The following is a 20,509-nucleotide window of genomic DNA, read 5'->3' as shown; positions in this document are numbered from 1 at the left end:
TTTACAACTGTTGAACAATACTCTTCAACTCTATACTGCCACTTAGCAGAAACAGCTGTTTTAATAAGAGCTTACATCTTTAGCTGGCTAATGCAATAACAAAATTAAAAAGGACAACATGGAGACTAATCCAACCGGGGTGGGGGAAAGCCATTAAGTATTCCCAAGCACTGGAACAAGCCATTTAGTCTCTGCATGCAAGCAGCCTGCACAGGCGTTAACGCTCCACAACCACGTTCCGCTCATGCAAGGATTTGCCAGGATCTGTTTACACGATCCACTTTTCCCTGCTAAAGGCATGAAAGAAAATACTCTGCGGAGAACGTAAGAGGCAACGCGTTCTCTCCCCAGCTTTTTGCCACTTTTCCTGCGAACTGAGCAAACAAAATGAATTCAGAAATATCAGTGCTGCTCCCGAAATGTATTAACAATGAGAGTGAGGGCTGCTGAAAGAGAAAGGGGGGGACTGAAAGTATTAACAAAAGCCCACAGCACACTGGCTGTGGCTAAAGCTAGAGCCTGAAAGACTTCTTTGTCTTTCTGGTCAATGCAGGCCTATTCAACAGCCCAATATATAGCAGAAAGAAAGTGAGGGTGGGAGGAAGAAGAGTCCTGTCTCTTTAGGGGACGTCTCCTCAGCTGCCAAGCTGCGAGGCAGAGAGAGAGGGGACTCTCGCATGAACACAGAGCCGCTTTCCAAGCAGCCCGTAACCCAGGCATTGTCTATTAACAAACGCCGACTGAAAGGACATGCTCTGCTCGCGCCCAACCTTCCTCGACCAAGGGACACACATTCCAGGAACTGGACATCTAGTTCCCAAAGAGCCTCCAAGTGCAATATAAATAGTAAGCTATAGAAAATAAACCCCCTATTTCTGAAAGTCTGCTTGCTTTTCTGCAATCCCTTCCTCCCAACAATGAGCTATTGTTCCACTCCTGGTACTGAGGAAATGTTTGTGTTCCTTCTCCGCGTCCTTTACATTTAGAGACCTGCTCCTCATTTCGAGATAATTACCCAACAGACTACCAAGCACGCAAGCCTTTCACAGTTCAAGACAAAATAAATTTAATATTGATTTCACCAAACAAAACCAACACCCCCTTCCTCGTTTTCTTAGTGTTACCATAAAAACTCAGCAGAGCTCAATAGCTAATCAAAATACCTAGAAAAGGTCAAAGGAGGAGGGTCCCAGTTGATACTGGTGTGCCATTTAGCATGGACACAGGCGACCACCAGTTTGAAATGCAGAGCCATGAAGGTGAGCACTAGCTCGAAGGGACTGACACTTGCTGGGGGATATTTCTTCTCCCAGATTTTGAAATACAGGTACACACAATCTCCTCGCCTCAGCCACGCAACCTCAGGCACCAGGAGTGCGTTCTCACATGTCCATGAGGCTGGACCCTCCACATGGTTTAAGATGTGGCCATTACGTACCTTCTTGCAAACGACATGTCCCAAGGAACAAAAACACTCTGCTGTAAAAACCAAGGGTGGCGAATGCACGTATGTCTAGGCTTGCTCCTCCTCTCTCCCAAACCAGGCACTCATTGCATGCTGGAACCCATGGCCAAGGAGCGAGGTTTGAACCCTCCCTGCTTCTGAAGCCTTGACCGCTCCAGAGCCAAGATTTTGACACTGGCAGGACTGCTGCAAAGAGGTTTCTGCAGAGAGCCTCACACATAACCATACAAAGGAAACACTTAAGCAAGAAAAAACAACAAAGTGTGTATTTCCACCCCTTTAACATTTATTCTTCTAACCATAGGATACAAGGGGACAGCACAGCAATTGCCAAATGAACCCACTATAGAGGAGGGAGCTCCCACTTGCTTCACACGCAGGATGCACGAAGACTCGCTCAAAGGAAACCTGAGCATGCAGGCTCCATTGTCCTACAGCAGCCTTACTTTAGATAACCACATGAAAGACGAAGTTGGTAAAATCCCATCTTTTTGCACCACTAAACACACTAAACCATACTGCTGCATTTAAGCATTTCACTTTCGGGGACTCCGCATCTATTTTTGGAGTTGGCCAAGGGGCAAGAAATTTCTTTATAAAAAGAAGCAAACTAATTTATTTGCCGTAAAAACAAGGGTTTCTTAATTGCAATCACAGCAATAACTTCTGCAAGAACAGCTTGTGAAGATAAAAACTTTTTCCCCCCATATCATAGCTGAACTAAAAGGGAGTAAAACTCCGCCATAACCACAGTTTTAATTAAATTTGATTGATAGCCCATTACATAAGTATGCACAAAGCCACAGTTCGCACAGGATGCTATTTCCTTTCAGGTTTTTCAATACAGAAAGGGCTCCCGTTCTTAACCGTTAAGATAAAGATCTTTTTAGAAGTGCTGATCTGTTGCTTCATTGGAAAATGGTGGAAGGTCTCATTAAAAATAGCCAGCTGGGCAAAAAGTTACTGTTCTCAGGCATCCCGCATGCCTCCAGAGGGAGAATCCACTCGAACGGACCACGCGCGCGCACCCGGAGCTGTATCCGAACGTACACCTCGCAGCACAAAGAGGCATTTGAAACACACACACACATGCTCCCGCCGCTCTCCCCTCCCCGGCTGCAGGAATATTTTTTGCCTCCTTTGTTTCTTCGCAGGTGGGGAACGGCGACATCAAGCAGGCGGCTCGTAAAGCAGGGAAGAGGAACTTAAAAAACAAAACCCCTTGCACTGCAAACAGCAGAGTATCTGTGGCTGCTGCAGAAGTGGGATTTTACAGTGTGCTCTTGTATCGCCTCTTTTTTTCCCCCCTTTTTTTTTAATGCCAGGGTGCTACGTGCTCTCAGGTCCAACTGTCCAATTACCAAAACGCGCTCAAAGGCAGCGAGAAAGAACAAAAAAGCAGAAAAGAGCAACAAAAGAAAGTTACCCGGCATAAATTCAGATAATTCTTTGTGCACTTGAAACTCTAGTGAAGGCAGCAGCTGCTACAATATGCAAGTTTGAAACCAAAGTCTAAAGAAACGTGGAAACAGAGAAGAAACAAAGAAACACAGTCCATAAAACACCTATTTCTGATTGGCAATGACTTGGGCTTCAATTTGCAACTCTGGCATTATAAACAGAGATGGTATATTGATAGGAAATTCTCTTTCAATTTCCTAACTAGAAGTGAAAGACTGCTGCGTTTATGATTAAGAACAAAATGTAGCAGGGTAAGTTTTATTTATTTATATACCCGAACACAGCATGCATCAAGCAGCAACTTAAATAAAAACTCTACTCCAAAGCTTTTATGTTTCCACCATAGACAGGAGAACGTCAATAATGTCTGCATGAAAGTACACTCTGTTTTCAGGTAAATCAAGATGTAAATATTTGTTCTACTTAATTCTGCTTTGTACAGTCCAGAAGGACTGATCAAAGATAACATGCATTTTGAGATGCAATTATGAAATACCAGCATTTAGAAATCAAATAATCTATAATAAAAGTTACTCAATAAAACAACTAAGAAAAAAAAAAAAGGCAGAAGTTCTCACATACGCTATTAGAAGCTACATGAGAGCTATACAATGCTGCTCATACCAGAATATTCATGTGGAAGAAAAAAAATTAAGACCTAAGAAAAGCCAAGGAACTTCACTAAATTTATTAAGGCCAGTAAAAGAGCTCCAAGCTTAGGTACCACAGACCAGGTAGATTTAAGTCCCAACTGCTGGGCTCTCTGCTACTTTCAGTATGAACACTTCAGCTGCAAGACGGCGCGTTCTGCATGCGGCCTCAACACCCCAGCATATAAATAGGCTTTAAGAGACAAACAACACGACAAAGATGTGTCAACCAAACGAGCCTCTTCAAAGTACTGTCGGTAAAGGTTTCCTGTTTTTACGTTCCTTGCCTTTACGGAGCTGTAAACTGCAAAGGGGACGATGTATGCTTTTGGTATAGCGACTGTAATCAGTTCACCGATTTCATTTCGCTCACATTTCACAGATGCCTGAGTCGGCTCTGAGATTGGGATGCTCTCAAAATATTGTCCTGTCCCCTGGCATCACCAAAAAGACCTTCCAAACACTCTTCCCATAGACAGGGAAACAAGAGCCTGCCCTCTGATCTGCCTGATCTAAAGCTTACAACACGCGGCATTTGAGGCCCCTTGTGTGGGTTGTCTCTCATGGGCAACTTCACACCAGCAACAGCTCCTACGCTGTGGTTACGCTGACATAACAGCCCAGAAACCAAACCCAAAACCTACAAGTGGAGGACATCCTGGACGCAGCAAAGACAAGCCCTGCCTGGGAATAATGCACAAAAAAGTCACAATTCCAGCTTATGGTTAAATAACTCCTTGCTTAATAACTCCTTGTTAAATAACTCCTTGCACCATGAGATGAACTCCATGCAAGCTTTGGCCTTTTTCTGCCCACACTGACCCCAAAGTTTTCTAAGGGGAAGTTGATATTATTACTAGACACAACCACAATGACAATATTGTGGAGCGCTTGCCAGGCACATGTATGGCTGATTTTTACTTTTTGGGCAATCACTTTTCAGTCCCTGGAAAGACTATTTTACTGCAATTTCCCTATTCTTAAGGGGAATTTAGCAAATCAGGTGCTCTGATTCTCTCTGCAGAGTCAGGGCTTGTCAACAAAGTAACGAAGCTCCTTTAAAACAATCCAGGTTCATTCACCTCCCATGCAAGCGACCCCACGTTCCTCCACTCGATCCCTCTGCAATCAGGCTTCTCTTGAACAGCAGTGAATGGCAAACAGCCTCGGCTGTTTCCACATACCCCTCCTGGTCCATAGCTATCATTTAGGCTTTAATCCAGATAAAACCTACTGTTTTCCTGAGCTGAAGATAGAAAGCTACCACAAAGAAACAGTTTTGTTCTCACCTTTAGGCAAAAGAAAACACACAGCCAAACATCAGCTACAACACACATCCCTTGCAAGACGGCAAAGGATTGCTTTCCAGTGCTCAGCAGTGAGAACTAAGGTCTTGATTTTCACAAATAATGTTCCCCCTGAGGCACTCTGCTGAAGCTAGCACATGTAAAAACCTCAGGACCTCACGCTATGATACCGGCGGTGAAGAAGGCAGTGCCTAAGTGGTACGCTGATGCTCAGTGAGCTGTCGTGAGAACTTGGCCAGCAAGCTTCCCATGCTTTGAGGACAGCAGCAAGTCTCAGGACTTGCAAGACCCCACCATTAGGCCTTCAAGCACAGATGACTTTCTGACACTGCAATAACTAAAGCACCTGCTTAGGCACATCTTATCCACATCCTGAAGGTATTTCATACCTGTACCTCTTTCCTCCAAGACATCCAAGAGTTAAAAGGTGATTAACTGTTCTGTGACTCACCATGATCCTTCCCAGCACAATTCCAAATATTTCTTGAATACGGAAGGAGCTGAAGTCCCACCATCAATACCACCACCACGCCGTTTCTACTTACATATTTGAGCTGTATTTTGCATAACAACCCTCAGTGCAGCACTGGAATTCCTTTGCTCCAAATTGCCAAGTTTTGGCACAACGCATTTAATAAGGGATGTATTAATGGGATGAAGCAGCAAGTACAAAACTGGAGAAGATACACTCTGTCAAATGGCGTTTTGATCTGTCTGCCTTCAGAGCAATGGTATAGACAACTTGGGGAGTGGCACATACTGATCCCAATCTAAAAATAACTGGATTACAGGAGTGACAGTCAATTCTAACTCCATTATTCAAATCTTGATTAAATCTAACATCGAGTATATTCCTTAATCAACCTGCCTCAAGTGACTACTTGAAAGCTAATATCTCAAAGCCTTTTTTCAGGGTAGAGAAGATTCTTCTATAGCCTTAACACACCAAGGAGCAGGTAGAACATGAAAATGATTATCCACAAAGCTTGCTCTTTCCAAAAATATTTGGCAAAGCACCGGATTTTTTTTTGTCAGTTTCATATAAACATGCTGTAAAATGAAGTTAAAACAAAGTCTCAAAATGCCCTTCAGCATCTAAAAACGAACCAAGCTCAGCGAGAAGAAAGCATCTTGAACAAGGCATCTCTCAGCATGGTGCAGCAAGAAAAAAGTCCTTTGGATACTGTTAACTGCATTTATTTTTGCAATTAACTACAACAGAAGGGAAAAAAATCCATTACCTGGAAGAGAGAGATATCTTAACACCGCTTTCTTCTATGAAGTTCTTCTAGACCAGCCTCTGGCTACCAAGCATTTGGTAAGTGTTAAAAAACATATTTACACAAGAATCAGTTCAGCAGGGAAATGGTATGCTAGCTCCCAAGACCCCCCAAGCATGCACATCAGAAGCAACTCTGCACGCTGCAAACCTCCCTCCAGAGAGGATGAATGCCAAGAAGCCACCAAAAAACCACTCCAGCTGCTGCTCGCTGAAGACATTTCTGTCCCAGCTGATAACCACCACCACTACGGTCAAAGCTAACCACACCCCCTGGTTTTGTCAGTTTAAAAACCATCCCATTCCTCCCTAACCAGCTTCATGTTTAAAACATTTGAAGATGGAAGTGAACGGAAGGGTTGGGAGAAGAAGAGATGGGCAGGGAAAAATTCCTGGGTCACTTTATCAAGCGAGGCCACCGAGCAAACTAATTACAACCATCACCGGGGAAGACGGAAGATGCTCATCCCTGATGGGCAGTAGTTCAGAGGTGGTCAGAAGCGTCACTCCCAGTGAACCTGGAGGAGTCTCCAGAGTGAAGAAACTACGTCATTCAAGAAAGGAAGATGGAAGGGGAGAGAAAAGCAGGAATTTTTAATAGGAGATAAGCATGCAAAGAGAAACATCACATCCACAAAAGCCCTGAGCCGTGGCCAAGGAAGAGCCGGGGTGACACAGGCAATTTGACGTGAGCTGGAACTTGTGACGACTGCCATATTTTCCTTCATCACATTTTGATTTTGAAGGGTGAAAAGAAATAATAGTAGTAGTCTTACACTGAACAGCAGCTATACAAGACTAAGACTAAGCAAATGGCTTGATAAATGCTGTAAAAATATACAAAGCAACGCTGCAAGCAAGCTGGCTTGACGGAGATCACACAGGAGCACTGGGAGGAGACAGCCACGGAGAACAAGGTTTTGATCTCCTACTTGGCCAAGTGACACGTACCGGCCCACTCCTTTCTGGAGTTACTTTAGCTTTTGGTCTATTCCAAAACTAACAGGTATGGTTCTTTGGCTGTCCTCCAGACCTTTGGTGGCATCACATGCCTGCACACATCTAGTTTGGCAGAAAAAATAGTATTTTTAATAAAATGCCACAGACAAGACAGAGCTAAAGCCATACCCATCTTTACCTTTCACATTCTGTAATGCAACCGCTGATACAGAAGTATTTTACAATAAATGTTGTATTTCAATCATTGAGCTTAAAACAATTCACATCACAATATCCAAAACACACAGTATCTCACACAAACTGAATCACACTTCAAAGAAAACAAATATCCCCAAATTTAGCATACTTCTGTCCCCTGATTAGCAGCTGAAACAGCAGTTTCTGGCCCGATACCAGCTGCACGCACGCTCGCAGAGAGGCTCTGACCTGCTTAGCCACTGTTCATGTGCCGCTTTGAGGTAACCTGATAAACACGCTTCGGGGTCTGGGTTGCAAAGTGTGGAGCCGCTGTCAGTGTGCCTGGGGAGGACAGCTTACACCGGGCAATACACTGAGCTAGCGGAGTAATTCCTCTATTCCCAACAGCCGCACCAGCAAGCTAAGATTGGGATTGTTTGCTTTATGGGTTTGTTTTTTTTTCCTTCAGAACAGTTAATTAACACACACACAGTTATTTCTACACTGAGTTTATACTGCAAACACATAACCAGTTAAGAACATCAATGTCCAAACAGAGAAAGCAGAGAGGGCTGGGTGACATAACTAAAAAGACGCACGGAGGCAGGCAGACCAGGAGGAAACCTATCTCATCGCAGAGAAAGGTTCCCAAGCTTTTACTCAGCCTTTATTCAGCTTACAGCCTGGAACAAACTTCTGCGTGGGTATTACAGTCTACCTTCCCTCATACTGAATTCATAAAGTAAAACCTTATGTCTCCGGCTTCCCTTTAGCACCAGCAATTATCTGCATCTGGGGGCATGTTGTTACAAGACTGGGAAAAAAAAGTTCCCAATACACACAAGTACTACAGAGCTCGTTCGTGGCAATTTTCACCCAAGAGTCTAAATTTCTGTAATGTACTAAAAAACAGCTGACTTATTTTTATCTTCCTATGCATGCCATTAACACAGAACTCCCCCAGCCCACTTACCTCAAACTTTGTACCCTAAACCCACAAATAAGCTACTATAGCTTACAAGGTTACAACCCACACACGCCTCTTCTCTACAGGGACGGCCACGGCGTGCATGCCTGGGGGTTCGGGACCCTACAGCAGCAACCATGTATTTCCAAGCCAGGCTTTCTATCTGTACGATAAGCATGAATATCAAACAGCCTAGTAGTTTACTGTCTCATTCACTCAGCTACATTTCCTACCGTGTCTCTAATACTTCATGCTGTGACTTCATGGGAAAATGTAATGCTCTGCTGGTCAATCTGTCAAGAAGCATCGCGGTGACAGCAGTGTTGTCACCCAGACTGATGGTCCTTCTGCCAGCCAGGCAACGAATTCTAGAAGTATGCTTCTCAAGAGCGTTAATGCTCATTTCGACTCCCAATTTTGTAACGCCTTGCGATTTCCCCCCCATAAACTTTATTTCAGCGGTTTATCAAAATGAAATGAAATCATAAGTACCCTCTTGCCACATGCAGAGCTTATGTCTTCTCCTGAGTTAAAATCCCATGTCATACAAAATGAAATCCTGAGAAAGCAGGCGTCTAGGGAAGACAGCGGGATGCATCTTACACTGCTGCAAAAACCCCATAGTTCATAGAGGGATATGGGCTGGACAGGAGCTCTGGGTCTCCTTGGTCTAATCCTGCACATGTTCAATTTTTCCTCATAAGGACTCTCAATTGCGTACTTTACCCACACCTCTACAGGGTGCTCAAAGAAAAAGTAATAGCCACAATATATTTATCCCAGCTGAGCCTGAAGATGAGCAGTAAATTAGTCTCAGAGCATTTCTCATTTAAAAAAATGCTGGGCTTACTTCCATTAGCTCTGCCTGTTGAATTCGGGCCACAAACACAGAGGTAAAACACAGAGGGAAGGCTGCATCTGCTGCACGTGACCATCGAGGAAGATTTCCAAACACACATCTCTCTCCCTTTTGCACAAAGTGGCCTCTGAAGTAATGCTACACAGCTGAACCAACACAGAGGTAGAAGTGGGTGAAGATGTACCTGATGTGCTAACCAGGATGGGAAAGAAAGGGGGATTTCAGGACCCGTCCCTGCCTTCTGGTTGCTCAGGACTGTCTGCATCAACGGGACACCCTGAGCACCGCAGCAGGCAGGACTGCTCCTTTTCTGATTAGCATAAAACCCCAATTTTGCTGATTTCAGGCTGCACGGAAACTGCAATATCACTGTATTCGCAGCAGGTCTTCAAAGATTATGAACTTCAGCACCTACAAACATCACCCAACCACTTGGCTTTCATCATCACCATGGCAATGAGTGACATCACCTGCTAAAACATGAATAAGGATGCACCGAGGACCGCACTGGTCACCAGCGCTATTTTAGCAGCCTTTTATCTAATTAACCGTAATCAAGACAAACACTAAGGTATGGGAAGGGGAGGAAGAGAAGACTAAGAAAAGGATTTGCTTCAGTTTGAAAGCACTGAATACGGTCTTAAATGCTGACGCTTTGCTGCGCTTCAGAACAGGAAGGGACCAAAGCAAACGTTTTAAGTTATCCCTAGCACAGAGCATCAATGATATTATTTGGAGCTGCAGTGCAAGCAGCTTGCAGATACACAGTTACATGGTTCACCAAATTGTCTGGTCAAAACACACTTCCACTTTTTCCTTTGCCATTCAGAGACATTTTTGACCCAACTGCAACAAGCATGGATGCTACAGTTCTTTTATGTCCCCTATTTGTAAGCAAAAACACCACCTTAAGCCCAACATAATAAAAATGAGGATAGAGCTAGACCACAAGAAAAAGCAACCCAAGCCTGACGAGTGAACTCTCCTCCTTTGAGAAAGTATTTTCAACCTTCTCCTCCCGGGGATGGAAGTTCAGCAGACTTCTCCAAGGTCTCCCAAACCCTGAGTGACCTTTCAGCATATTAGCTCAACCAGCGAGACCTCAAACTCCCTGATGGAGACCAAGAGTTATCCCTGCTTTCAACACTTCCCGGCTTGGCTGCATTCTTCCCCCAACAAACTCCTTTCAAACAGCAAGACAGACCTGCGTTGCCAATGGAGAAACAGCTCTCCAACCCCCTTCATTCTCTCCCGCTCCCTTGTTTTATTGCTGTGCTCCAGTTTCTTTCTACATGCCCCTCACAGGTTGATTAATACTCATCTTGGATGATCAGATGTCTAATAATTCAGGCTTTTACACCACTCCACACCGTAATTCTCATTAAGGCACACACATTTTACTAGAAAGCTTTTTGCTGACTGTTCCCACTCCTGACATCCCGGCCATTCAATACGACATTCTAGACAGAGGCCCCGGCTATAAAATTCACATGTTCTTCGGCTGCCAGAATGGGAATTTGGTGACAGTACAATTCATTCATTTATTTAATGATCTTAATGTCAGCCTGAGTGGATAAAATGTGCTTTGGCTTCAGCAAGCAGCGATGGGGACGGTGCCAAGTGCCGGCAACAATTGTTTCGGTGAATGCCTGCAATACCAGGTACCGCTGCCACAGCAGTGCAACAAAATGTTAAGTTTTTGCAGGGGGAAAATGGGAACCATTTCAAGTCAAACTTGGTGCACAACCTCAGAACCAAATATTTAAACATAAAATAGTTTATTTGTGCAGATGAACTTTTTTTTAAATTAAAAAAAGTGTTTTGGAAACGTAATCAATACAATTAAGCTGAACAGCTAAAGCTCATTGAAAATTACACCTTGCGATATCTGTATGTCAACAAAAATTAGATCTTTTTTTCTTTTGAAGAGACAGACATAAAAGCACTTTGAAATCTACTTTAAAACACAATGCTGAAGGAAAACATAAAACCCAAGTTGCACAGACAGGTTGACAGCTGAATTATTTGCATTTCGCAAATCTAGAATACAAAACACAGAGCCCAGAAAAGTAAAGTATTTGAAGAGAGACTGTCCAGTAACTAGTATTTATATCTGTGTAAGCGCTGGCAAGAAAGGGTGCCGCAAACTGAAGCTTTATATTCTCCAGTGAGTTGAACTCAGATGTCTCACCAGCTCAAGAACTAGTACATCTGAGAGAGCCTTCTACACAAACTTCGCCGTGCTAAAACTGGGCATGAATCACCAGCTGCCGAAATCCCTTACCCACCGTACTCCAGAGTTTGAGATGCACATGAATTTCACATTAAAAGTCACAACAAACATGCTTCAAACGCTTTTTGATTTCAGTTCTTTACTTCCCCCTGAAATAAGTGGTATAGATTATCTACCCTCAGCTATAGTACCCTGCTGAGTTCCCTTTCAAGTATAATACAGATACTGAGTCTGTCCAATTCATCGGCTGCACGCTGCAAAACAGTGTCCGGTGTCAAGCCTAAAGCACCCTGTACATCACCACAAACAAGAATTCAAGACTTCCAGAGAAGTTTTCAGACCAGATTTTGGTCTGAATTTCACACTGGACTTGACGGTTCTGTAGAAGATCTCGTGGTAGTCCAAGGACCGAAGGGCTAGGTTTCGCCGCTTAGTGGGAATGCACTTTTTTTTTTTTTTTTTTACAGACATGCCCTTTCTTCAGGATGTTAGGAGCCTTTCAAAGACAGTGGCTGACTAAAAAACCAAAGCTGTGAGTGGTATCGCTAAAAATCTTTCCCTTTGATGCTTAGAGGAAGAGTCTCCTGCTTAGTCTGAAAAGACCAGAGACGTCTATAATTTTTGCTTTTCAGCAAAAGAACAAAATAAGCCCAGAAAAATGCCGGTTTCAAGGCCCAGTAACTTCTACGACTTCTTAATAACGCATCAAAGAGGGAAATCTCTTTTTCAGACCACCATTAGTGCAGCCATAGCATTAGTTCAAATGGATTTTCAAATGCCACCAGCAACACAGACATTTAAATTGGACTACTCTTAGTAATTCAGTAACTTGCACACAGTCACTCTCACATGTAAATCAAACCACAACACAAACAAATATACAATCATCATCTGGCAACCCAAAAGAGAGAATCGGTGCAATGTTTATTAGTTTCCACCTCCCAAAAGCTTTCCAAACTCAGAAAAATCTGCATTATTTAAGATCTTTAACTGCATTAACTCTTCCTTGCTCGGTGTTTTCACAGCATCAAGAGCAAACTCAAAAGATTGGCAGCAAGATTTCTTTTCCTACCACCCTGAGGATGTACCACGTGAAGTCCACTCCCCTGGCAAGAGCAGGATGGTCTTCATGCTTGTGACTTTTACAGAGTTATTCCCCTGCAGATACTCTTACTCCAGAGCATGAGTCTCATTCCTGCCGAGTTCAACCACTTGGAAAGGAGCAGCTGCTCCGTGCATCTCGACAAGTCCTAACCCATTTCAACACTTCACCAACAGTTTTGGAGAACGCTACTGGTATCGTTCTGGAGGACCGGATATGTTTTTCTTTCAAGATGCACATTTCAGAAACCACTTTGCTTTTCTTTGCGTATATTTAAAGCTCTAGAAATATTTTAACTCTCATCCAGATAAAGGATACACAAAGGTGTTACAACCAATAGCAGAAACGTATTATTTTTGGTGGCAGAATTGATTTAAATCTGATACAATCTCGGTGTGGGGAAATTTGCCCTCTTCTCTCCACGACTCCAGATGACTACACAGCAAGCAAAGGTAAAACCAATTCTTAAGGTACAAGTGGAATAGGGAGCGCGTAATTTTCCTTTCAGGGAAGAAAAAAAATGCTGTCCCATTAACCTAGTTACATGCCCAGCAGCAATTTGATTCAAGTCCCATCAGCAACAGTGTGCCATCACCTACTACGAAAAGAGAGAGCGCGTTCTGGGACATCTTCCAAACATATATAATAAAACAGAAGAATAACACGTACTAGAAAATTTCACTAGCCTAAAAGCTTATTTTGCTCTCCTCCCTTTGATCCTTTTCTTTTTTAACAACCCATTCTATTTTCTTCTTCCAGTTGTTCCACATCATCATTTCCTATTTGGGAGGCAAAATGAAGTCCACAGTTTGGAAAGGAAAGCTGTACATAGGAGAAGTTCTTGGAATTACCACCAAGTGTAAAACACAGCACTATGAGAAGTCACATCAACTATGTTCCCTTAAAAAAAAAAAAAAGAAGAAGAAAAAAAAAGAAAAATTAGTTCCCCTGCTTCCTCCAGCCCATGGGGCACACGACTCCTCCACCCACATCTTCATGCCCTGTAACAAACACCAGTTTTCTCTTCCCCATTCATTCCAGAAAAGCCTTTGCAATTGCTAGCAGACATATTCAAATCACAGATAAAGTTTCCTACTAAAGAAATGCCTGTAAAACACTGATACTACCCATCTATAATTCCCCAGAGTAAAAATTCCAGCAGCTCTAATCATATTAGCGGATTTACACACAACTAAACTTGACAGTTGACTAGCTCTGAAATTGCTGGATTAGGGAGAAAAAGAAATTACAGGTTACCTACAACTTCTAAAGAGAGATCTTCACTGCTAACTCTTACTACGAAACAAAAATGGAGAAAATGCCCCAGCTTGACACATCCCAACATTTGCTAACGACATGAAAAAGCCTTTCAGCCCTAAGATGATGGACAAAACCCATACACACAGATGAAAACCCTTCTACGTCCCGACATCTAAAAGGGAAGTTATTTGTTCTAAGTCTCCTATTACTCTCTCACCAACTTTTTACCATAGGTAAAAACACAAACTGTGTTCCAAAATCAGTACTGCACATTAAATACATATATACTTAAATGGCTAAAGTAACCTTCTCCCACAGACTTCTGCCAGAGAACATACACAATCATGTCCTCAGATATGAGGAGAAAATAAGCTATCTGAAATCACATTTTTGGAAGAACGGTTTTCTCCAAGACATTTCACCACAAAAATCTTACAAAGCTGGTAAAGTGACATATCTGCACTATAACATGATTAGCTTTGTCATTAAATAAATTAAAGCTATTTCTGCTTGAAAGAACGCTAAGATGTGCCAAGGCTGGGGAACATCAACAGGGGAGATGGCAGAGAGGTCTAAAAGCACTTAATTTTTTGGCAAGACGCTCACAAACCCTTGCCCGTTCCTCCCCTGCAGAAGAGCCACTACTACGGAGCAGCAGGGAAAGTCTGCGTTTTCAGAAGCTTCTCTCCTGCCGCAAAGCCTCCCAAAATGTACGATCTCCACAGCTTCAGACACTTCCAAAACAGAAATGCTTCTCAGGCAACACCGCTGCCCCTTCTTTCCCTTCATCCAGCCACGATTTCAGAAAATTCACTCCTGAACTTAAAAAAAACAGAGAGCAAGGAACAGCTCTCAACTCAGCCCAGTTCCTCCCCTCCTTCCCACCTCTCCCCACTCCTTCCCTTTCATGACCATAATGCTCCGAACCCTTCCTCGCGAGCGGCTGCCACTGGCATCTGGAAGAGGACTCCCAACTGTGCTCTTGTTTTAGCTCTGGTTCAATGTCAAAGCCGCCAAGAAGCCGGAGCTGATCCACCCGAGGCTGGGAGACACAGCGCTTTACGCAAAAGCCATGACCATGCTCTTCCAGCTGACTTTTATGCCCAAGCAGCTTCCTAATCCCTGGGTTCTCATCTTCAAAGTCATCCACAGATAAACCCCAGAGAGCACAGAGAGACGCTGCATCACATACTCTGAGAAAAAGCCACTCGCAATGGAGGTAAGCAGGGAGGGAAGACGGCGTTGGCTCCAAACTCCCAGAGGGTATCACAGCAACCCAGAGACCCTGATCCTTCAGTGCACGCTGAAGATGCTCTCCTCGGAGAAATTCTTGGACACTTTCACCTCCAGCTCAACTCTTTGCTCACTAAGAGAAAATAGAAAACCCCACACCCCCAAATCCTCCTCAACAGTCTTTATTTAACTAGAAGATTACCAACACAGGCTTAGTCCAATGGCACAACCTGGCCCGCATCCGAACACCGGGTAAGCACTGCCAGAACTTCACCCTGACTTCACACACAGTCTCTTACATTTCTGAAAGCGATCCTGTATTTCTTGCTGTTCTCTTGGGCTTTTGGGAAGCCGCTCACATCCAGAAGATGCCACTCAACAGAGCAGGAACCAGCACACCACTTTCTGAAAGGGACTACAGCAGTTAGCTAAAGTAACTCAGAAAAACTAAACTGAAGCAGACGCTCAATTACTGAGTCAACATTAGCAAAACCCACGTTTCCACGCACAGCAATGATGTAGTTCACACAAAAATCCCCCCAAAAGCTGACCCTTCCTCTCCGCTTCTCAGAAACGGAATTAAAGTGAGAGAAGAAAAGAAAGATTTTAAATCACCATCTGTTAAAACCCATCCTGAACCTGCCATGATTGCCCGACTGCAATAACCTGCAAAATACCCGTGTCCAGAGATACCCAATCCCACACCGAAACAACTATGGTGATATAGTAAGGTCAAGTTTACTAGTGCCTGCACAGAGACCATCAACAACCAGGAAGCTGAACTCCCTCCAAATGCAAGCAAGTTTGGAAAAGAAAACAAAAACCTACTGACACCAGCCCAGAGCCCAAGATGGCTCTAATTTGGCTCCAAAGTACAGTGTTAAATTAACCCTGAAGAGCCAGGCAGACATGCGACATTACCCGAGTTCAACATAAATCAATCTGTTTGTCCTTTACAGTGCAATGTTTGCCCATGTCTGGGCTCGGGCTGTGAAGAAACTGGTGACCTAATTATATTGATCCACAAAATTTATTCACAGCATGGAGGCTTTTTTTTTTTTTTTTAAAGAGCAGCTTATTATAACACACACAAAAAATACTTCTCTCTTAAGTGGGACCGTGAGGAAGAGTAAAGAAATGCGGTGTAGTTTAACACGTGTCAGAAGTATCATCAAGTTAAAAACACAAAGGTCTACAGGAAGCTTGCAACCCAGAGCGTACCTTCATTATTTTACATTTTTATGGAAGAAGTCTTCACTACAGAACAATCAGCTTCATCTGGAACTTCTTCCTCAGAGGCAGTCTGAAAGCCAAAGCAAAGGTGGGCAGATCGGGATTTATTTTTTATAATATCCCTCTGTGTGTCATTTCACAGCTACACCCTCCCTTGTCCATCCCTCCCAAATAAGGGTCAGAATCGAACTGGAGGAGTTGTCCATATTGACAACTTCTGAGCACAATTTCTGCCTGAAATCAGGTTTGACTGAATACTCACACTATCAGAGCCACAAAATTATCTCAACTTACTTTTGCATAGAAAATTTAACTTCTTGAAGCCACTGCGTTACCGAAGTTTCTCAAAAGCTCTGTCTTTTCATACAGCAGCTCCAATAGCTTCCTATTCAGCACGTAACAGAATGAAATTCCCATCAAAACATTTCTGTTCTTCGTGTCCATCACTCTTCAGCTTCGCTTTCCTTCAAGAAATATTTTTTTTAAATCCCTTCTTCCCCCTGTATTTTTCTTTTCCCTCGCTAATGCCTTTCTACAAATACACATGCTCTTTTTCCTGTACAGTTCTCTCTCACCCAATTCTTTTTTTTCAATTATACAGATAACCGTTTAATTTCATGATGTATTAAGTACTAAAACCACACGTATTTCCAAAGACACAAAAGTTAACCACGCAGAAACTGTTCTAGTTTTAAAAGCCCAAGTCAGAGCCTCAATCTGTCTATTAACATATAATAATCCTTCACGTCAATAAATAAACCCTTGCACTGCCATGAGAAGGAGACCTTGCAGTGCTCTGCTCACTCCGAGTTGACAGAAGAAACCTGCAACTATACTTCATCTGCTGGAGGGTAACACTGTCTCAATAGTCATATCAAAACAGGAAAAAAAAAAAGAAAAAGAAACCAAACAGAGCTAAAAATAAGGCTGAACTCAGATGACCCTCTGCACTCCAATAAATCACAGATGAACTATGCTCCCCAAGCCTCACTTTCGCAGCAGCGCTTAGAAAAGGTAACAGCTTTTGTTTACTACCTGGAAGCACACACAAGTTTTGGCGGAGGAAAAAACCAGCCAGGACACCTGAATACAGTTCACCAAAAAGGTATCAAGAACGCAGTGTTTGTGTACATTACAAGGACAGATTATTAGTTTAAAAGTTAAGGAGCAGTATCAGCCAAACACAATATGTTTTCAAAACAGGCATGGCTGTAAGTAAAAATTAGACTATATCATTTTAACCTCCCCACCTTTATAACGTTAACTTGTCATATCTACCTAATGCTTCTCTGTTCCTCTATACCTCTTCCTCTGGGCGTCCAGGTGGGTCCCCACGATGGGACACGCTGCCACACCATCTCCGGCTCCTTTAGGATCTTGCCCATTTCTTCCAAGGCTTTTTATTTTTAGGCTGCACTCGGAGGTAAACCCAAACTTCATCCCTCACACATGCAAGGCGTTTCGTGACAACACTCACCAAAAGCAAGGGTGTCCTCCTGTCTTAGCTACAACGGCACAGCCACTCTTGCAAACCACCACCAAGCGTGCCCTCAACAACACTGGAGAAGTATTCAAGTCCTTCCATGGTGCTTTTAATGATTACTTGAAAATAAAGTGCTTTAGAAAGCCCAGCACACTCCTGATCCTAGACCCAGGCAAACTTCAGCCCTTCCAACTGTCAGGGCACCCAAGTGTTGCGTTCCCTGTTAAAAAAGGCCCTTTCCAGACAAACCAGCACCTTGCTGGAAAGATGAGCCGAGCACAGACTCCGAACATGCACACTGGACGGCGTTCCCACTGTAACACTTGGCACATCACTCAAAACTGAGCAAAATTTCCCCTGAGCAACAGTTTTACTCACCACCACCCCGCTGACTTTGTCATGACAGCACCTTCGCACTTTTTTTCCTAAATAAAGCACACGCTGGCATTACAGAATAGCACAAGCTAGCCAAAAACACCCAACGGAGAGTACGTCCCTCCGCAGCACTCTGAAATCTTCAGAGGTTTTTCACTTGACCCAAACAAATCTGTAACGTCAACAGTCTCATGATTTAAGCAACGTATTTGTGGTCATGGCAAGAACGATTCTTGCCGGAAGCTCAAGAAAACAATGGACCTAAACTGATTATAAAAGGGCTCGGTTTTCCCACCTCAAAAATGAAAGTGAGAGCAATAAAACGCTTATATGCGGGGAACACATTTCTTGAAGAGCACAGGCATCATCACACAGCTGAAACAGCCCTCAGCAAAACACCCTGCACTTCCACATTAAAACCCAAGTCACTACCACCGATAAATAGCAAAACACACTCCTGACCGTCCCCTGCACAGCACGCCACACCATTCCCAGATAACACAGCAAGGCAGTATTTCACTAAGTATGTTTTTCACGTCACACTTCCCCCAAAAAACTTCGGGGGTGGGGAGTGGAGGAGAAAAGCCAGTTTGCCAAGGGATGCTGTCCGAGGCTGGAAACAAAACCTCATCCAGGCAGGCAGGCTGGCCACCCCACTTTCCTGCTGATCCCTGCAGTATTTACCTCCTGACTTGGGGCCTAGTCGCAGCAGAGAACTGAAGACCTTTAAAAAACATTCGCAGCAACCGCCGGCCTCTCTTTGTAGCGGTGGCCGTTTTGGCGGTGGGATTTTTTGAGTGGGAGCCTTCTCCTCCCCATCACGCGTGGCCTCGCAGAGAAAGCTGCTCGGCACGACATTCCACCTGAGATTTATTTCCACTAGCCAAGTAAGAAAAAAAAATAAAATAAATAAAATAAAATAAAATTTAAAAATCACATGAAAATCGGCCCCGGCTGGAAAAACCCGGGTTTAAATTCGCCTGGAAAAACAACAAAACCAAAGCACTTACCTGGGCAGGACCGGAGGCAAAACTGAGGAGCGATTTATAATTAAAAGTTTACCCTTGGGGGTCACCGTTGCTCTGGGGGGGGAAGGGGGCTGGGGGACCCTCTGCCTTCCCCGGGGAAGGGGCGCACCCCCAAACCAACCCCTTCGCAGAGGGGGGGAGGCACCCCCTTTCCCCGCCCCACCCCAGCAGGTGCAGCCCCTCCTTTGCACGGGGGGGGGCACACACACACGCACACACACGCACGCACACACAAACAGGAGCGGGGAGCCCCCAACCGCCACCCCCGCGGGGCGCCCCCTCCCCACACCCCCCGGGACCGAGGGGGCCCCCGCGGCCCCTCACCCCCCCGGGCCCCGCTCGCTGTGGGGAAGCGGGTGTCGCCCCCCCACCCCCCAGGGGCAAAGGATACTGCTGGGGCGGCTGGGGCGGCAAGGCCCTGATGTTGGGGTGAGGCGCCGGCGCCGCCGCCGGGTGAGGGGGAGCCGGGGGGGGAGGCGGCCCCGCCGCCGCTGCCGCCGCCGCCCCGCTCCCGGGGCCGGTCCCCGCCGCCGCCGCCGCGCCGGGTTTCAAAGCCGCCTTCTGCGGTAAACTCATCGCCAAGCGGAGCCACCACCCCCCGGCGGGGAGCGGGGCCGGGGCCGGGGGGGAGCCGGGGAGCGGGCCGGGGGCCGGTGCGGCGGCCGGGGCAGCGCGGCGGGCCGGCACCGGCGCCGGTCTCCGTGACAACGCGCCTCCCGGAGGGCTCGGCGCGGGGAGGGGACGGGAGAGGGGCCGGCGGGGAGGGGAGGGGGGGAGGCGGCTCAGGCCGCGCTGCTCATGAGCCGCCGGCGGCGGGGGGTCTCGGTCCCCCTCCCCGGGGGCAGCGGAGCCCTTCGCGGTGGCGGCTCTCGGGCGATGCCGGCGGATTTTCCTCACTGAAGTAGCGGAGCATCAAACATGGCGCTGCGGCCGCCTCCAGCAGTCCGGCAGGACGGACGCTCGGGCGCCTTCGGGCCGCTCCGGAGCCGCTCGGCCCACCGGCGCTCGGCAACCTTCGGCTATTTCCGGAGCCGCTCGCTGGCGAGCGGCGTTCGGGAAACCTCGGCTTCTTCCGGAGGCCTTCGCGGGCGCACGCGTCCTCCTCCCCGTGTTCCCCCCCTCCCTCCGCGCTCAACCCGGCACCTCCCGTGACCCCCGCGCTCGGGAAACTTCGGCTCTTTCCGGAGACCGAGAGCGTGAGGCAGTTCGGGAAGCTTCGGAGAGGCTCGGAGGAGGGATTCCCGCCCAGGCGGGAGGCGCTCGGGACTCTTCGGAGCCTCTCGGCAACGGCGAGTCCGCAGCTTCGGGCGTTTTCGGCTTGGCCCGGAGCGACTTCGGCAGCGCTCGGCTGTGAGGGAGCGGCCCTCGGCTGTGAGGGGGCGCCGGGCCTCCGCAGCACCCACCCTCCGGCGGGTCCTGGGGCACAGCGGCTTTCCC

General features: G+C 45.8%; 1 protein-coding gene across 11 annotated transcripts in view; it reads right to left on the bottom strand.

Moving 5' to 3' along the window:
- The window catches only part of EIF4G3 (eukaryotic translation initiation factor 4 gamma 3), a 147,450-nt gene extending 127,466 nt beyond the window's left edge, over nt 1-19,984 (bottom strand). For 9 of the 11 annotated variants that reach the window (XR_012045806.1, XM_072883867.1, XM_072883862.1 and 6 more), the window contains exon 1: nt 19,464-19,795. Coding sequence is in view for 10 of the 11 variants with exons in the window: in XM_072883867.1 (XP_072739968.1) it covers nt 19,464-19,648 (185 nt within the window). In the remaining variant the exon portion in view is untranslated. Of the gene's footprint in view, nt 1-19,463 lie in introns of all 11 variants that reach the window. The other 2 variants (XM_072883870.1, XM_072883877.1) reach the window with 1 other exon arrangement.
- Between the last annotated feature and the right edge of the window lie 525 nt (nt 19,985-20,509).

The sequence above is a fragment of the Ciconia boyciana genome, chromosome 19 (genome assembly GCF_034638445.1).
Source record: "Ciconia boyciana chromosome 19, ASM3463844v1, whole genome shotgun sequence".
Classification (NCBI taxonomy): Eukaryota; Metazoa; Chordata; class Aves; order Ciconiiformes; family Ciconiidae; genus Ciconia; species Ciconia boyciana.
This window is presented reverse-complemented; position numbering and strand designations above follow the sequence as displayed.